The sequence below is a fragment of the Halichoerus grypus genome, chromosome 1, assembly GCF_964656455.1.
Source record: "Halichoerus grypus chromosome 1, mHalGry1.hap1.1, whole genome shotgun sequence".
NCBI lineage: Eukaryota > Metazoa > Chordata > Mammalia > Carnivora > Phocidae > Halichoerus > Halichoerus grypus.
The window spans coordinates 211,070,932-211,083,681 of NC_135712.1; the positions used below are offsets into that span (position 1 = coordinate 211,070,932).

The following is a 12,750-nucleotide window of genomic DNA, read 5'->3' on the forward strand; positions in this document are numbered from 1 at the left end:
GACCCTCATCCAAGGAGTGTAAGTGGCCTCTAGAAGCCAGAAAAGGCAGGAACAGGTTCTCCCCTGGAGCTCCGGAAGGAGCCCAGCCCTGCCCAGCCTTGCGTTCAGCCCAGCAAGCCGCATCTCCTGAGCCCCAGAACTGAGAGAGAGTACGTCTGCATCGTTTGAAGCCGCCGAGTTAGTGGTACCCTGGGACAGTGGCCACGGGACACTGATGCTGGCATCCTCGGTTTTGCCTGCTGTTGAACTTGGTGAAAATGGAATCCTGTGTGTGTACGTCTGTTCCTCTGGCTCCTGTCTGGAGGGTGTTCAGTTATTGGGGGCTCTGCCTCCAAAATGTCTCTGCAGGGGCGCCTGGTGGGTTCAGTCGGAAGATTGTGCAACTCTTGATCTCGGGGTCATGAGTTCGAGCCCCATGTTGGGTGTAGAGATTACTTAAAAATAAATAAACAAACAAACTTAAAAAAATAGTCTCTGGAAACCTGCTCCTCCTCTCCACCCCCTTCCGGTGGATAGCACCTCCTTCTGGCCTCCAAAAGGCCACTTCCCACGAGGCCTCCAAAAGGCCACTTCCCACGAGGCCTCCAAAAGGCCACTTCCCACGAGGCCGCCAACCCCCCATGGCTTGTGTTCTTACCTAAAATAAAACCAAGGGCCACAGAACCCTCAGACTGCATGGGTGGGAGTGGAAAATGGTACAACCACCCCAGAAAACAGTTGGGCCATTGCTTATGAAGTCGGACAGGCAGCTTCCCTGTGATCCAGCCATCCCACCCCTGGGGGTTGACCAGGGAGACGTGTATGCTCCTAACAGCTTTGCTCATAATCACCCCAAACGGAAAGCATCCCAGTTACCCATCAACAAGCAAATGATATGTATCCACGATTCAGTAGAAAAAAAAGCTACCAATAGATGCTATGACATGGATGAATCTCAAAACCATTACACGGAGCGAAAGAAGCCAGACGCAAAGATGGAGTGTGTGATTCCGTTTCTATGAAGTTCTAGCACAGACGGGACGAATGCATGATGGAAACAAACATTGGGACAGAGGTGACCTTTGGACGGGGGAGATGGAGATTGACTGGAGAGGGGCATGAGAGCTTTGCGGAGGGACGGGAATATCCGTGGTTGGAGGCTGCGTCATGCAGGTACCTGTATTTGTCCGAACTCAGCGACTGTACACTTAAAGAAAAAAAAACCATTAGCAAACACTGAAGCCTAGCTAATGATCTGCATGCTGAAATATTTAGGGGTGATGCAGCTTGATGTCTGCTGCTTATTTTAAAATGCATCCGGAAAAATAAGATGGCCTGATTGGGGGGGAAGGAGGGGGGCGGATGGGCGGGGGAAGGAGGGGGGCGGATGGATGCACTGACAGACATGAAATAGAGCAGGTAGAGCAAAATGTGGACGGTAGAATCTAGTGGTGGGTTCTGGGAGTTCACTGTAAATTCTTTCAACTTTCCTTTAGGTTTGAAATTTTTCATCACAAATGTTGGGGGAAGTCATCCCAACTCCTCCCTGAAGCCCACAGGCCCTGCATGACCTGCCCCTGTCCCCCTCCCTGCCTTCCCCGCCTCACTCTCTCCCCCTCACTCATTCCGCTCCAGCCACAGGGGCCTCTTGCTGTTCCCCCAACACTCTGAGCTCGGTTCTGCCTCAGGGCCTTTGCACCTGCTGCTGCTTTCTCTGAAAGTCCCTCCCTACCACCACTACTCTCTTCTGCATAAACCCAGGCCCCCCTCATCTCTGGGTCTCCACTGAGATGGTATCTCCTCAGGCTTTCATTGGTCACCTCATTTAAAATCATGGTACCCTGCTCATTTTCAAGCAGCCCCATCACACGGTCCTATCTCATTTATGAATCTGTGTACTTGTGTGTTGGCTGACCCCCCTGCTGGGCTGAGAGCTCCACGGGGACAGGAATGGGTCTGCTTTTTTCTCCGCTGTGTCCCCAACACCTAGCCGCATGCTGGCATGAACAAGTCAGTCAGAGAACAGAGGGACAGCTGGGTGGGCAGATGGATGGACGGACAGACAGATGGGTGGATGGACAGATGGGTAGATGGACAAGGTGGGCAGGCGGATGGATGAACAGATGACTGGATGGTTGGATGGACAGATGGATGACTGGTCGGTGGGTTGGTTGGTGGTTGGAGGGACAGATGGATGGACAGACAATGAGTGGATGGACAGACAGGTAGATCAACAGATAAGAAGGCGGATGGATGGATGGATGGATGGATGGGATGGGATGGACGGACATAATGATGAACAAACATCCCAAGTGGGGACCGGTGTGGGGGTCTGGGCACTTGTCTTAAGATCTCGGAAAAGGGCAGAGCTGCTTGGGCTCCTCAAGATGGCTGCTGGAAAGCCTTCTCAGGGGAAGGAAAGCTCACCTGATTACCGCTCCAGTGACCTGGCGAGCACGTCATCACTAGGCACGCTTGCCCGGCCGCAGCCCAGCCTCATAGCAAGCGAGGCTGCCGACGTTCACACCTGGAAGGATGCTCAGGAAGCGAACTGCAGATTTCCTCAACTGGTCATCTTTGGGCTGCATTGGAGGCACTTTCCCACATGGCGGGAGACCTTCCTGGACATTTGAGAACTCGACTTTATGACCCCAGTCAGCCAGTCCCCTGACTTCTGGCCACCTCTTTTGCACCTGTGAAGTGCAAAGTAATAACCCTTTTCATGAGGTGTGTTTTCAGGGCTAGCAGGCACCCGGGGAAGCACTTGGTGTTGTCAGGCTGGGCTGACAGGTGGGCTACTGCCCCTGTTTGACAAATGAACTTGAGATTCAGAGCGGTCAGGTCACTTGCCTGAGGGCACTCAGCCCAAGTCCCTCCTTAACCCAGGCTGTAATAAACTCAAGGTTGCTGGGCATCCGGGGGGCAGGCGGTGAGGATGGGGTGGTGGGCCCTCCCGCGAGCCGCGCTCCCGTTAACTGGACCATGTGCCCACAGGATGTGGTCCAGCCTCAGCGAATGGTTTTGGCAGGAGAGGCTGTGGCTGCCACCCAACAACTCGTGGGCTGCCCTGGAGGACCGGGATGGCCTGGTCTACGCCCACCCCCGGGATATGCTGGCAGCCCTGCCCCTGGCGCTGGCTCTGGTGGTCATGCGCTTCTTCTTCGAGAGGTGAGTGTCCGCCTCTCGGCAGTGCCCGGCCCCGCTGTCGCTCCCCTGTGCGCAGTGCTCACCCTGGCCATCCGTCCTGTGTGGTTTTCGTCCTAATGCATCCTGGATGGAGCCTGGCTTGGAGCCCGTGCCTTTCCCGGCTCCACCTTGCCCCTAGCCGCCACCGCCCACACTCTTCCAGCCTCTGAAGGGCTGGTTTGCTGTTACCACGGCGGCCTGCCGCTTGGGTCTGGGCGTGCCGGCGTCGTCAGCAAATGGGGGGAGGCACCGGAGGGCATGTTCTTGCTTTGCTGACCAAGGATGGGTCTGCAGAGGCCAGTCAGCAAGCAAAGAAACTTTTTTTTTTCTTTTTAAGATTTTATTTATTTGAGAGAGAGAGATCACCAGCAACGGGGGGGGGGGGGGGGGAATGGGTAGAGGGAGAAGCAGAAGCAGACTCCCCGCTGAGCAGGAAGCCCAATGCGATGGGGAAGGGGCTCCATCTCAGGACCCTGAGATCATGATCTGAGCCGAAGGCAGATGCTTAACCGCTTAACCAAAGCAAAGAGCAAAGAAATTCTTGCCCACTCCCTCCTGCCTCTCTCCTATAGGCAAGGTGACCCTCAACCTCACCATCCCCCCTCAGCCCCCACAAACCCCCACCCCCCACAACCCCCAGCTCACCCCACCATCCCTCCCTCACCCCCCCACCTCACTCCCCCTGCCATCCTTCCATCAGCCCCCTACTATCCCTCTCTCACCCCCCACCTCACCCTCTCCACCCCTCCCTCCTGGCTCCTAACACCTTCCCTCCTCCCTTTGTAGCCAAAGGAAGGAGCAAAAGCACTCTGGCCTCCCCTTTTGTGCCTAAACTAGCCCTGCCTCCCCTTCCCCTGTCCCCATCCCCAGCCTCTTGCAGCCTGGTGCTGCCCCCCCCCCGAATATATGTCACCACCACCCACCACAGGTTCCCAGCAACCTGATTGCCAAACCCTGTAGATTTTCAGTCATTTCTCATGGGACCCAGACACTGCTTCAAACTGGGTCTCCTCCTCTTTCCCTGGCTGGCTGTCTCCTGGGCGAGAACATCTCTCCTGGCGTCCCTTCCCTGGGTCCCAGGTAGCCCCACCCTTCCCACCTGACCAGCCCTGTAGTCAAAGCTTTCAGACCTGCCCTGCCAGGCCCCTTTGCTGCTGGCCCCCCATGATCGGCCACCCCTGCAAGGTTCCCCCTCCCGCCTCCCTCCCTCCCCACGCCCTCCGCCCTCCGCAGGTCCACTACCTCTTATGCGGCCACCTGGCCTTTGCACTCACCCCTCTGCAGTTTCTTCAAGGCTGGGTTGCAGGAAGCCCACAGGGCCCCTCTGCTGTCCCTCCCCCACTCCCCAGAGCCCTTCGCCCCCTTCAGCCTCCGCTTTGGGTCCCTGGCTTTGTCCTGCCCTGACCACAGGGACACAGGAGCATTCTGCATCTTGCTTTGTCTCTCCGGTTCCTGAGGAGCTTCCTGGTGTCTGGGCTCCCTGGATACAGCCTGGACCCCGGGGGGACCCAAGGAATACCCACTGAGGTTGTATTTATTTAACAGATACCCTCTAAGCGCCTACTCTGTGCCCACCATTGTTCTGAGCAGCTTATGCGTCTTAGCTCTCGGGGCAACCCCGTGAGGTGGTACTATTATCCCCATTTTACAGACTAGGAAATGGAGGCCCAGAGGTCAAGGGAGGCCTGTGGTCACACAGAGCGTAGGTCATCTGGGACTGAGGCTTTGCCTGAGGGATTCTAAAAGGCTCAAGTCAGCCAGGCTTTGAAGGGCGAGTCGCCAGCTTTCCTGCGGGGGGGGGGGGGGGAGGACGTGAGACTACGCCCAGGTTCACTACTGGAACCTGGAGTGGGGGGTTGTGTATTTAACTAATGGCCTCATCAGAGGTAGGGGGTTGTGTTCACATCCCAGAGGTGTCCTTTCAAAGGGCCATGGGGATGGGATAGGCATGCCAGGGTCGAAGGCAGAGGTTCTCGCCATTTTTGAAGTAAATCCTGGGCCAGTCTGCTACCCACTCGCTGTGTAACCTTGGGCATCTCTCTGAACTGTCTGGGCCTCAGTTTGCCCATCAGGACAATGGGGACTTTGACAATAGAGCTAAATGAGCCAGCAGCTAATGTGCACTTGGACCCATGCTTGGCAGATGTCAGCACTCAAGAAATGACAGTCCCCTCTTCCCCCACTCCCCATCATGACTGAGTCTGGAAGGAGTTCCTTGCTGAGCTGCTCTGAGCCTCAGTTTCCCCAAATGCAGGGTGATGTTTGGTGGGTATGAAGTTCCGGGGGGCGGGGTCTAGTGGGACGTATGATGACTGGCCAGAGACCAGGCCCCTCCACATGTCCACACTGGGAGAAGGGAGGCCTGAGTGGAGGCCTGAGTGGGAGTGCCCCTGCTCCTTTCTGCCTGTGGGGACCCCCCCAGCCTGGCAGGAGACAGACAAGGACCCGGACCACCATGAGACAAGCAGTGAGGGATCTCTCCTTCCTGTTTGGAACTGAGTGGAGCTGCCTGAGACCCCGAAAACTAACCTCCACATCCCCACCCTGAAGACCGGCCGCCCAGCTGCCTTTCTTAGGTTTGGTCCCAGTGCAGCGGCCAGGCTACCCCTCCAGGCTCCCAGTGTGTGACCTGGCCCCTCTGAGCCTCAGTTTCCCCACCTGGATTGACAGGCTCTGTCTCCCCTGCACCCAGATTTGTTGGCATGCCCCTGAGCCGGTTGCTAGGTGTGCGCAATCATGCCAGGAGGCTGGTGAAGCCCAATGCCACTCTGGAGAAGTACTTCCTCACAGAAGGGTGGAAGCCCAAGGAGGTGAGAGCCCCCCGATGCCCCTCTCCATCCCCGTCGGCCAGCGGGGGGGGGGGGGGGGGGCGTGTGGATGGGGCCTGGGGGTGGGATGGGGCCTGTTGTCAGGAACAGGGAAAGCCCAGGGCAGCCTCTGTGCCCCCACAGCGCTCCTACCCCCACTCCACCAGCCAGCCCAGCTGTCCCAGTGGGCAGATCCTGTGCCTGGGGGGGTGGGGAGCAGGTCTCTGCTGAGCTGGTGAGAGAGGAAGGCCTGACTGCTGGGGGTTGGGGGGGCGTCGACCACAGCAGACCTGTACTGTACTGTGGCTCTTGGTAGAGGGGACCTTCCCCCTCCGTGGTCACCCTCCCTCTGCAGGTAGGGGTGGAAGGCAAGGTCTCAACTACCTGCCTGGGGCGGGGGTAAGACCTGACTCTTCTGGAAGGGTATAGGAAAACCTCTAGGGGGTCTGCCCCACCCCCAGCCGCTTTTAGTCCCAGTCCCCATCAGCCACCTGCCTCTCCTGTGAGCAGGGCTGATTTTCATACTGCCTGTTTTGGGGGGACCCCCCCCATGTCCATAGGCAGACAATCCCACAGGCGAGGTCTAGGGTAGGGGGGAGCACAGCTGGGTCTCATCTGTCCTGGGACATGGACGGGAAGCCTCCTCTGTGACTCCCCCCGCATCACCTCTCCCCAGCCCCAGATGGCCCTCCTGGCGGCCCAGTGTGGCCTCACACTGCAGCAGACCCAGCGCTGGTTCCGGAGGCGCCGGAACCAGGACCGGCCCTGCCTGACCAAGAAGTTCTGCGAGGCCAGGTAAGCCCGGGGTGGGGCTGAGGCGGGGACTCCGGGGGTGCGGGGCGGGGGGTTGGAGCCCGGGCCTCCGGTGGCTGCCTCATGGGCTCCCTCCCCATCTGCAGCTGGAGGTTTGCTTTCTACCTGTGCTCCTTCTTTGGTGGCTTGTCCATCCTCTACCACGTGAGTGTTCCTGGCCGCTTGCCTGCCCCGCCACCCAACCCACAAGCCCTTGCGGTGCACTGGGCCTGGACTGGGGGGTGCGGAGGGGTTCGGGCAGAGGGAGCCCGTGCAAAAGCGTCCGCTCAGGTGCCTTTTGAGGACACGCTGTGCACGGGAGCTGGGGGTCCGCAGCCCACAGCTCTGGGTCTAGAATGAGAGCAGGCCTGGGGAGGGCCCCCCCGGGGGGGGGGGGTAGAGCGCTGGGCTCTGACCTCTGGGCAGCCTCAGACTCCCGTGTCCCTGCAGGAGTCATGGCTGTGGACACCGGCAATGTGCTGGGACAGTTACCCAAATCAGGTGAGTGGCAGGTGGAGCTCGGAGGCTGGGGGTGGGGGGTGGGGTGGTTAGAGTTCCTTCAGCCGCGGGCGGGAGAGCCAACCGCGGACATCACACGACTCCCCTTCGAGTTCCACTCTGTATTTTTGCCTCCCCTGCGGAATGGGGAGGGGCCAGACACCGGGAACCTCGGAGCAGGAGCTGCTGCAAAACCACTGCCCTTGACTACCTCCGGGGAGGGGAGCTTACACCTTCTTCACTCATTGGGATTCAAGGGTCCTGCTTCTGAGCAAGCGAGGAGGGCCCTGAGCCATGCCCCGCCACCCCCGAGCCTCGACCCCCCCCCCAGCTAACCTTGCCCCACGCCCCACAGCCCCTGAAACCGGCCCTGTACTATTGGTACCTCCTGGAGCTGAGTTTCTACGTCTCACTGCTGATCACGCTGCCTTTTGATGTCAAGCGTAAGGTGAGGCTGGGCCGAGAATCTGGCTGGGAAGTGATGCTGGGGGTGGGGGGCGGGGAGGTTGTGATCCAATCACGCATAGGGAGGGATGGCTTCACCCCCTACCCTGAGACCCCCCCTCTGGTGCCTCAGGCGGGAGGACCCGCAGTCCACAAGGTACAGATGCCAGCCAGCCAGCCAGCCCCCAGAGAGGGCCTGCCCCCAGCCCGGTGGGGTGCCCCCCCCCAGACTCATCCCTGCTCCGACCCACCGTCTCCCGCAGGATTTCAAGGAGCAGGTGGCACACCACTTCGTGACCATCCTCCTGATCGTGTTCTCCTACAGCGCAAACCTGCTGCGCATCGGCTCCCTGGTGCTGCTGCTGCATGACGCCTCCGACTACCTCCTGGAGGTGGGCCTGGCCCAGCCTGACCCCGCCCCAGCCCCACCCTCCCAGCCTGACCCCGCCCCCAGCCCCACCCTCCCAGCCTGACCCTCCCCCCCCAGCCCCATCCTCCCAGCCCCACCCTCCCGGTCTGACCCTCCCCCCCAGCCCCATCCTCCCAGCCCCATCTCCCAGCCTTCCCGGGAGGGGAGACCCCACCCCACCCCGCCTCCCCGGCCGTGAGACCACGCCCCCTTCTGGCTTCCAGGGAAATGAAGCTTCTCACACTCCCGGAGACACACACTTCACCTTTCTAGACAGTTCCTGGAGAGGAAGCCCTGCCCTTTCCCAGCACCCTCCTTCTCACCTATTCGCCCCTTCCCCCCCTCCCTCGCCACCGTTGGCCTGAGGCCATTTCTCTCTGCCGCCCTCCCCAGGCCGGTAAGATGTTCAATTACACGAACAGGCGGAAAGTGTGCGACGCCTTCTTCATCATCTTCTCCTTGGTCTTCTTCTATACTCGCCTCGTGCTCTTCCCTACGCAGTGAGTCTGCCTTCCCGCTGGTTGGGGAGCAGGGAGGGAGGGCATGTCTGAGATCCAGGCCTGCCTCACCCTCAGTTTCCTGACCCATGGTGTTGGGGGTGTTGGCTGGGAGGCTTCCAGGAGAAGGCAAGGAAAGGTGTTCCTGGCACTGGGCACAGCATTCTGGGCTCAATCATTCTCCCCTGTGCCTGGAACATGGAGGAGGAGGCAGGGTTGGGCACCCACTCACTAAAGTCTTTGCCCAGTCTGTTTGCTGATGAGGGAGCAACATGAAGATACCTGCTCAAGTGGAGCGGACGTGGCGTGGGTGGGGACTATAATAAATAAGGCAAACAAGTAGAATATAAAGCATGAGAAAGTGATGTGCTAAAGAGAAAATGAGGTCGGGAAGGGCACAGGAAGTGTGTAGGTAGTTGGAATTAGGCTGGTCAGGGAAGACCTCACTGATGGCATTCATACAGAGAGACTGGAGAGAGAAAACCTATACTGATCATAGGCGAAGAGTGGTCCAAGCAGCAAGCACAGCATGTGCAAAGGCCCTGGGGCAGGGCTGGGCCTGCTGTGGAGGTACAGCAAGGAGGCCCATGTGGCTGGAGCAGAGTGAGCGAGGGGGAGACAGGGAAGAAGGGACGGACCGGGCAGGTCATTCCGGGCTTTGGGGGCCTCAGGAAGGACTTAGGCTTTTACCGCAGTGAGGAGGGAGCCCTGGAGGGCTGTGGGCAGAAGAGGGACAGACCTGGCTCAGGCTCATAGGCGCCCTCTGGTGGCTGCTGGGGAACAGCTGGTGAGAGGCCTGAGCAGAACTGGGGAGGCCTGGGGAGGTAGAGCCCAGGGGACTGCGCTGGTCCAGGTGAGCCATGGTGGGCTGGACCACTGCAGGTGACAGAGGTGGGTACACTCGGGGTCACTCGAGGGTCATGAAACAGGCATGAGCTCAGAGTTGCTGCTTGAGGAGCAGGTGCTCAGCTTTGGCTGTGCTGGTTTAAGGGGTCTGTCTAGAACCCCAGGCTTCTAGACAGAGATGCACATGTCTAGAGTTTGCAGCCACAAGACTGGATGGGGTCACTGGGTGACCTGGAGCCCCCGATATTTGCAGGGCAGGGCAGCCTGTGGAGGAGACAGGCATGCGGGTGCCTGAAGGCCCAGGAGGAGAGCATCGGGAAGGGAGGGCCAGCTGCCTGGGCGAGGCCACTGGTGACCGCACAGCCGGGGCGGGGCGGGGCGAAAGCTCACTGCCTGGGGGGCCGGGGGGGCTCTGAGGAGGGGAGAGAAGGTGTGAAAGAACACGCAGGGGAGCAGCTAGACCACTAAGCATCCCGTTAAGGTTCATGGTCACGAATGGCCAGTCAGCAAGTGTGTGTTCTGACAGTTTAATATGACCAGGTGAGAGGGGCACTTAAATGCCCAGCTAAAGAACATCGCTATCCCTCTGGGGGGCAGAGGGGACCATGGAAGGTGCTGGAACCAGGAGGGTCACACAAGTGAGAGGTCCCGCTGCTGAAGCCCCATCTCCCTCCTGCTCCGCGGCTGTAGGATCCTCTATACCACGTACTACGAGTCCATTGCCGAGTGGAGCCCCTTCTTCGGCTACTACTTCTTCAACGGCCTGCTGATGGTGCTGCAGCTCTTGCACGTGTTCTGGTCTTGCCTCATCCTCCGCATGCTCTACAGCTTCCTGAAGAAGGGCCGGGTAGGGCCGGGGAGGCGTGGCTCGCGTGTGCCCCCTGCAGCCCCCAGGCCCGGCCCGGCCCAAGCCTCACGCCCCCTCCCTGTTCCCCAGATGGAGAAGGACGTCCGCAGCGACGTGGAGGAGTCCGATTCGAGCGATGGGGAGGCGGTCCAGGAGCACCTGCTGCTGAAGAACGGTGCGGCTCACAGGCCCGGGGCAGCCCCCGCGGACGGCCCTCGGAGCCGGCTGGCCGGGCGGCTGGCCAACGGGCACACGCCGGCCACATAGCCAGCCGAGGACTGGCCTCGAGGGCCGGCCCCCAGTGCCCCGTGGCTGGGATGTGTGGGGCGGCTGGACCGGTGGCCCTGGGGCCAGCTCTGGAGACAGGGACGGCCCTCACCCAGGGGAGGCGGGGCGAGGGCTAATGATCTCTCTCCAGCCCCTTCCTTCTGCCCGCCCTTCCCTTCTCCCTTCCCTTCCCTTGGGCAGCTGGACAGAGCTGGGGAGGGCGCTCAGCAGGCCGCCCCTGCGGCCTGCCAGAGCCAGCTCCAGGCTGGAAGGAGTCCAATAAAACGAACGGAGCCAAATTCTCTGAGAGCTTATGTCCCTGTTAGAGTTCCTCGTCCATCCCCGGAGGCCCCGAGGGGACTCTAATTACATATCCTACTGATGAGACACTCATCTTCACCCCAAGACACATGCCCACCCCCAGGGGACTCAGCAGGCAGTGCATAGAGACCCCCCCCAGGTGAGTCCCTGGCTCCCAGCCAAGACTAGAGCCAAGCCACCTCTTTCCAACATGGGGCCGCCCTTGGCCAGCCACTCACAGACCCAGCTTAAAGGGGAGAAGGCACTAGGCTCACCCAAGTCAGGCTGGGCAGCCCCTGCTCGAGGCTGGCAGAATCCCAGGGCCTCCGTGGAGACACTGAAATGGGGCCCAGGGGATGAGTTCCAGTGGGCTCCCCCAGGATCAGCCTGGGTGAGGTCACCACCTCTGCAGGAGCTCTGCGGGAAGGTGTTGAGGGTCCGGGAATCACACCACAAGCGCCCCCGCCGTGTAGGGCCAGATGTGCTGCCCCCGGGGGCACCAAAGAGGAGAAGAGGCCTGGGATCGAGAGGTGGCAGAGGACAGGGACATGGGGGAGAGGAAGTGTGTGAAAGGCCAGGTCATTGAGAGCGAGAAAGAAGAGAGAAAGGACCCTAGAGGGGCAGAGGTGGAAGAGGAAGAGGGGGGCTAGGAGGGTGGGGGAAGGGGGAGGAGACCACCAAGCTGGGCCCTGGGGCGGGCAGTGGGGGGCAGGAAGCGGGGCAGGGGTATGGATCTGGTCGTTCTGCTCAGCAAAAGGGACGAGAAAGGCCCTGCTTTGTTGCCCCTGGGAGAGACAACAGGAAGAGGGGCTGGAAGGACAGGGAAGGGGGCACAAATAGGAGCTGCAGGTGGCACAGGAACAAGCAAGCACACAGGAGGCGAGAAAGAAGAGACACTGAGGGGTCGGAGAAAGAGGCGCCAGGAGAGGAGGCAGCCAGCGTGAGCCGGGCAGGGGGATGGGGAGCTATAGAGATGTTCAAGACTAGATGGAAAGACCTGGAGGGAAGAGAAAGGAGAGAACAAGAACCAAAGCAGGAGGGGTCCCTGGGTGACTCAGTCGGTTAAGTGGCTGCCTTCGGCTCAGGTCATGATCCCAGGGTCCTGGGATCGAGGCCCTGCATCGGGCTCGAGCCCCTGCATTGGGCTCCCTGCTCAGCGGGGAGCCGTCTTCTCCCTCTCCCGTTCCCCCTGCTTGTGCTCTCCCTCTCTCTGCCAACTAAATAAATAAAATTGTTTAAAAAAAAAAAGAGAGAAGCAATGTCAATTATCCCTCCGTTTTTAAACATCTGTGAAGAGAGCTGATCTGAGGAGGAGGAGGGAGGAAGGAGGCGGGCAGGTGGTCCACAGGAAGGGTATGAATGGAAGGACGCTTATGCTCACTCAGCATAAGCAGGGGGCAGCTGAAGACTGCAGTGAAATCCCTTTCTCACCAGCTGTCCTGATACAAACACTGTTGGCACCCACTGTTGGGACTGGCATAGAAAAGGGACCAGTCCTGGTGAGTCCCCTGAAGAGGGGAATCTGGCAAGAACCAGAAGTACACACACCTTTCCTAATTATCCCTAGAGACACATCCAGATGTTCTGAGTACACTCAAATCAGCAAGAAACGACAACAGGTCTACAAAAGAAAATAGGACCAAAAGACATGGACATTTATAGCAGAAAAAACAGTCAAGACCAATAAACATGAGAAGACGGATTCAGGGCGCCTGGGTGGCTCAGTCGTTAAGCGTCTGCCTTCAGCTCAGGTCATGATCCCAGGGTCCTGGGATCGAGCCCCACATCGGGCTCCTTGCTCAGCGGGAAGCCTGCTTCTCCCTCTCCCACTCCCCCCTGCTGTGTTCCCTCTCTCACTGTCTCTCTCTGTCAAATAAA

The 12,750-nt window shown here is 59.5% G+C and overlaps 1 protein-coding gene across 1 annotated transcript in view; it reads left to right on the forward strand.

Annotated features, from left to right (window-relative positions):
• The window catches only part of CERS4 (ceramide synthase 4), a 32,249-nt gene extending 21,378 nt beyond the window's left edge, over nt 1-10,871 (forward strand). Inside the window, exons 2-11 of the mRNA XM_036066040.2 lie at nt 2,974-3,147; nt 5,858-5,975; nt 6,649-6,767; nt 6,872-6,929; nt 7,215-7,265; nt 7,618-7,710; nt 7,970-8,098; nt 8,509-8,615; nt 10,149-10,305; nt 10,396-10,871. Coding sequence (XP_035921933.1) covers nt 2,975-3,147; nt 5,858-5,975; nt 6,649-6,767; nt 6,872-6,929; nt 7,215-7,265; nt 7,618-7,710; nt 7,970-8,098; nt 8,509-8,615; nt 10,149-10,305; nt 10,396-10,572 — 1,182 coding nt within the window. The 5' untranslated portion in view covers nt 2,974 and the 3' untranslated portion in view covers nt 10,573-10,871. The remainder of the gene's footprint in view (nt 1-2,973; nt 3,148-5,857; nt 5,976-6,648; nt 6,768-6,871; nt 6,930-7,214; nt 7,266-7,617; nt 7,711-7,969; nt 8,099-8,508; nt 8,616-10,148; nt 10,306-10,395) is intronic.
• Nucleotides 10,872-12,750: the final 1,879 nt, after the last annotated feature.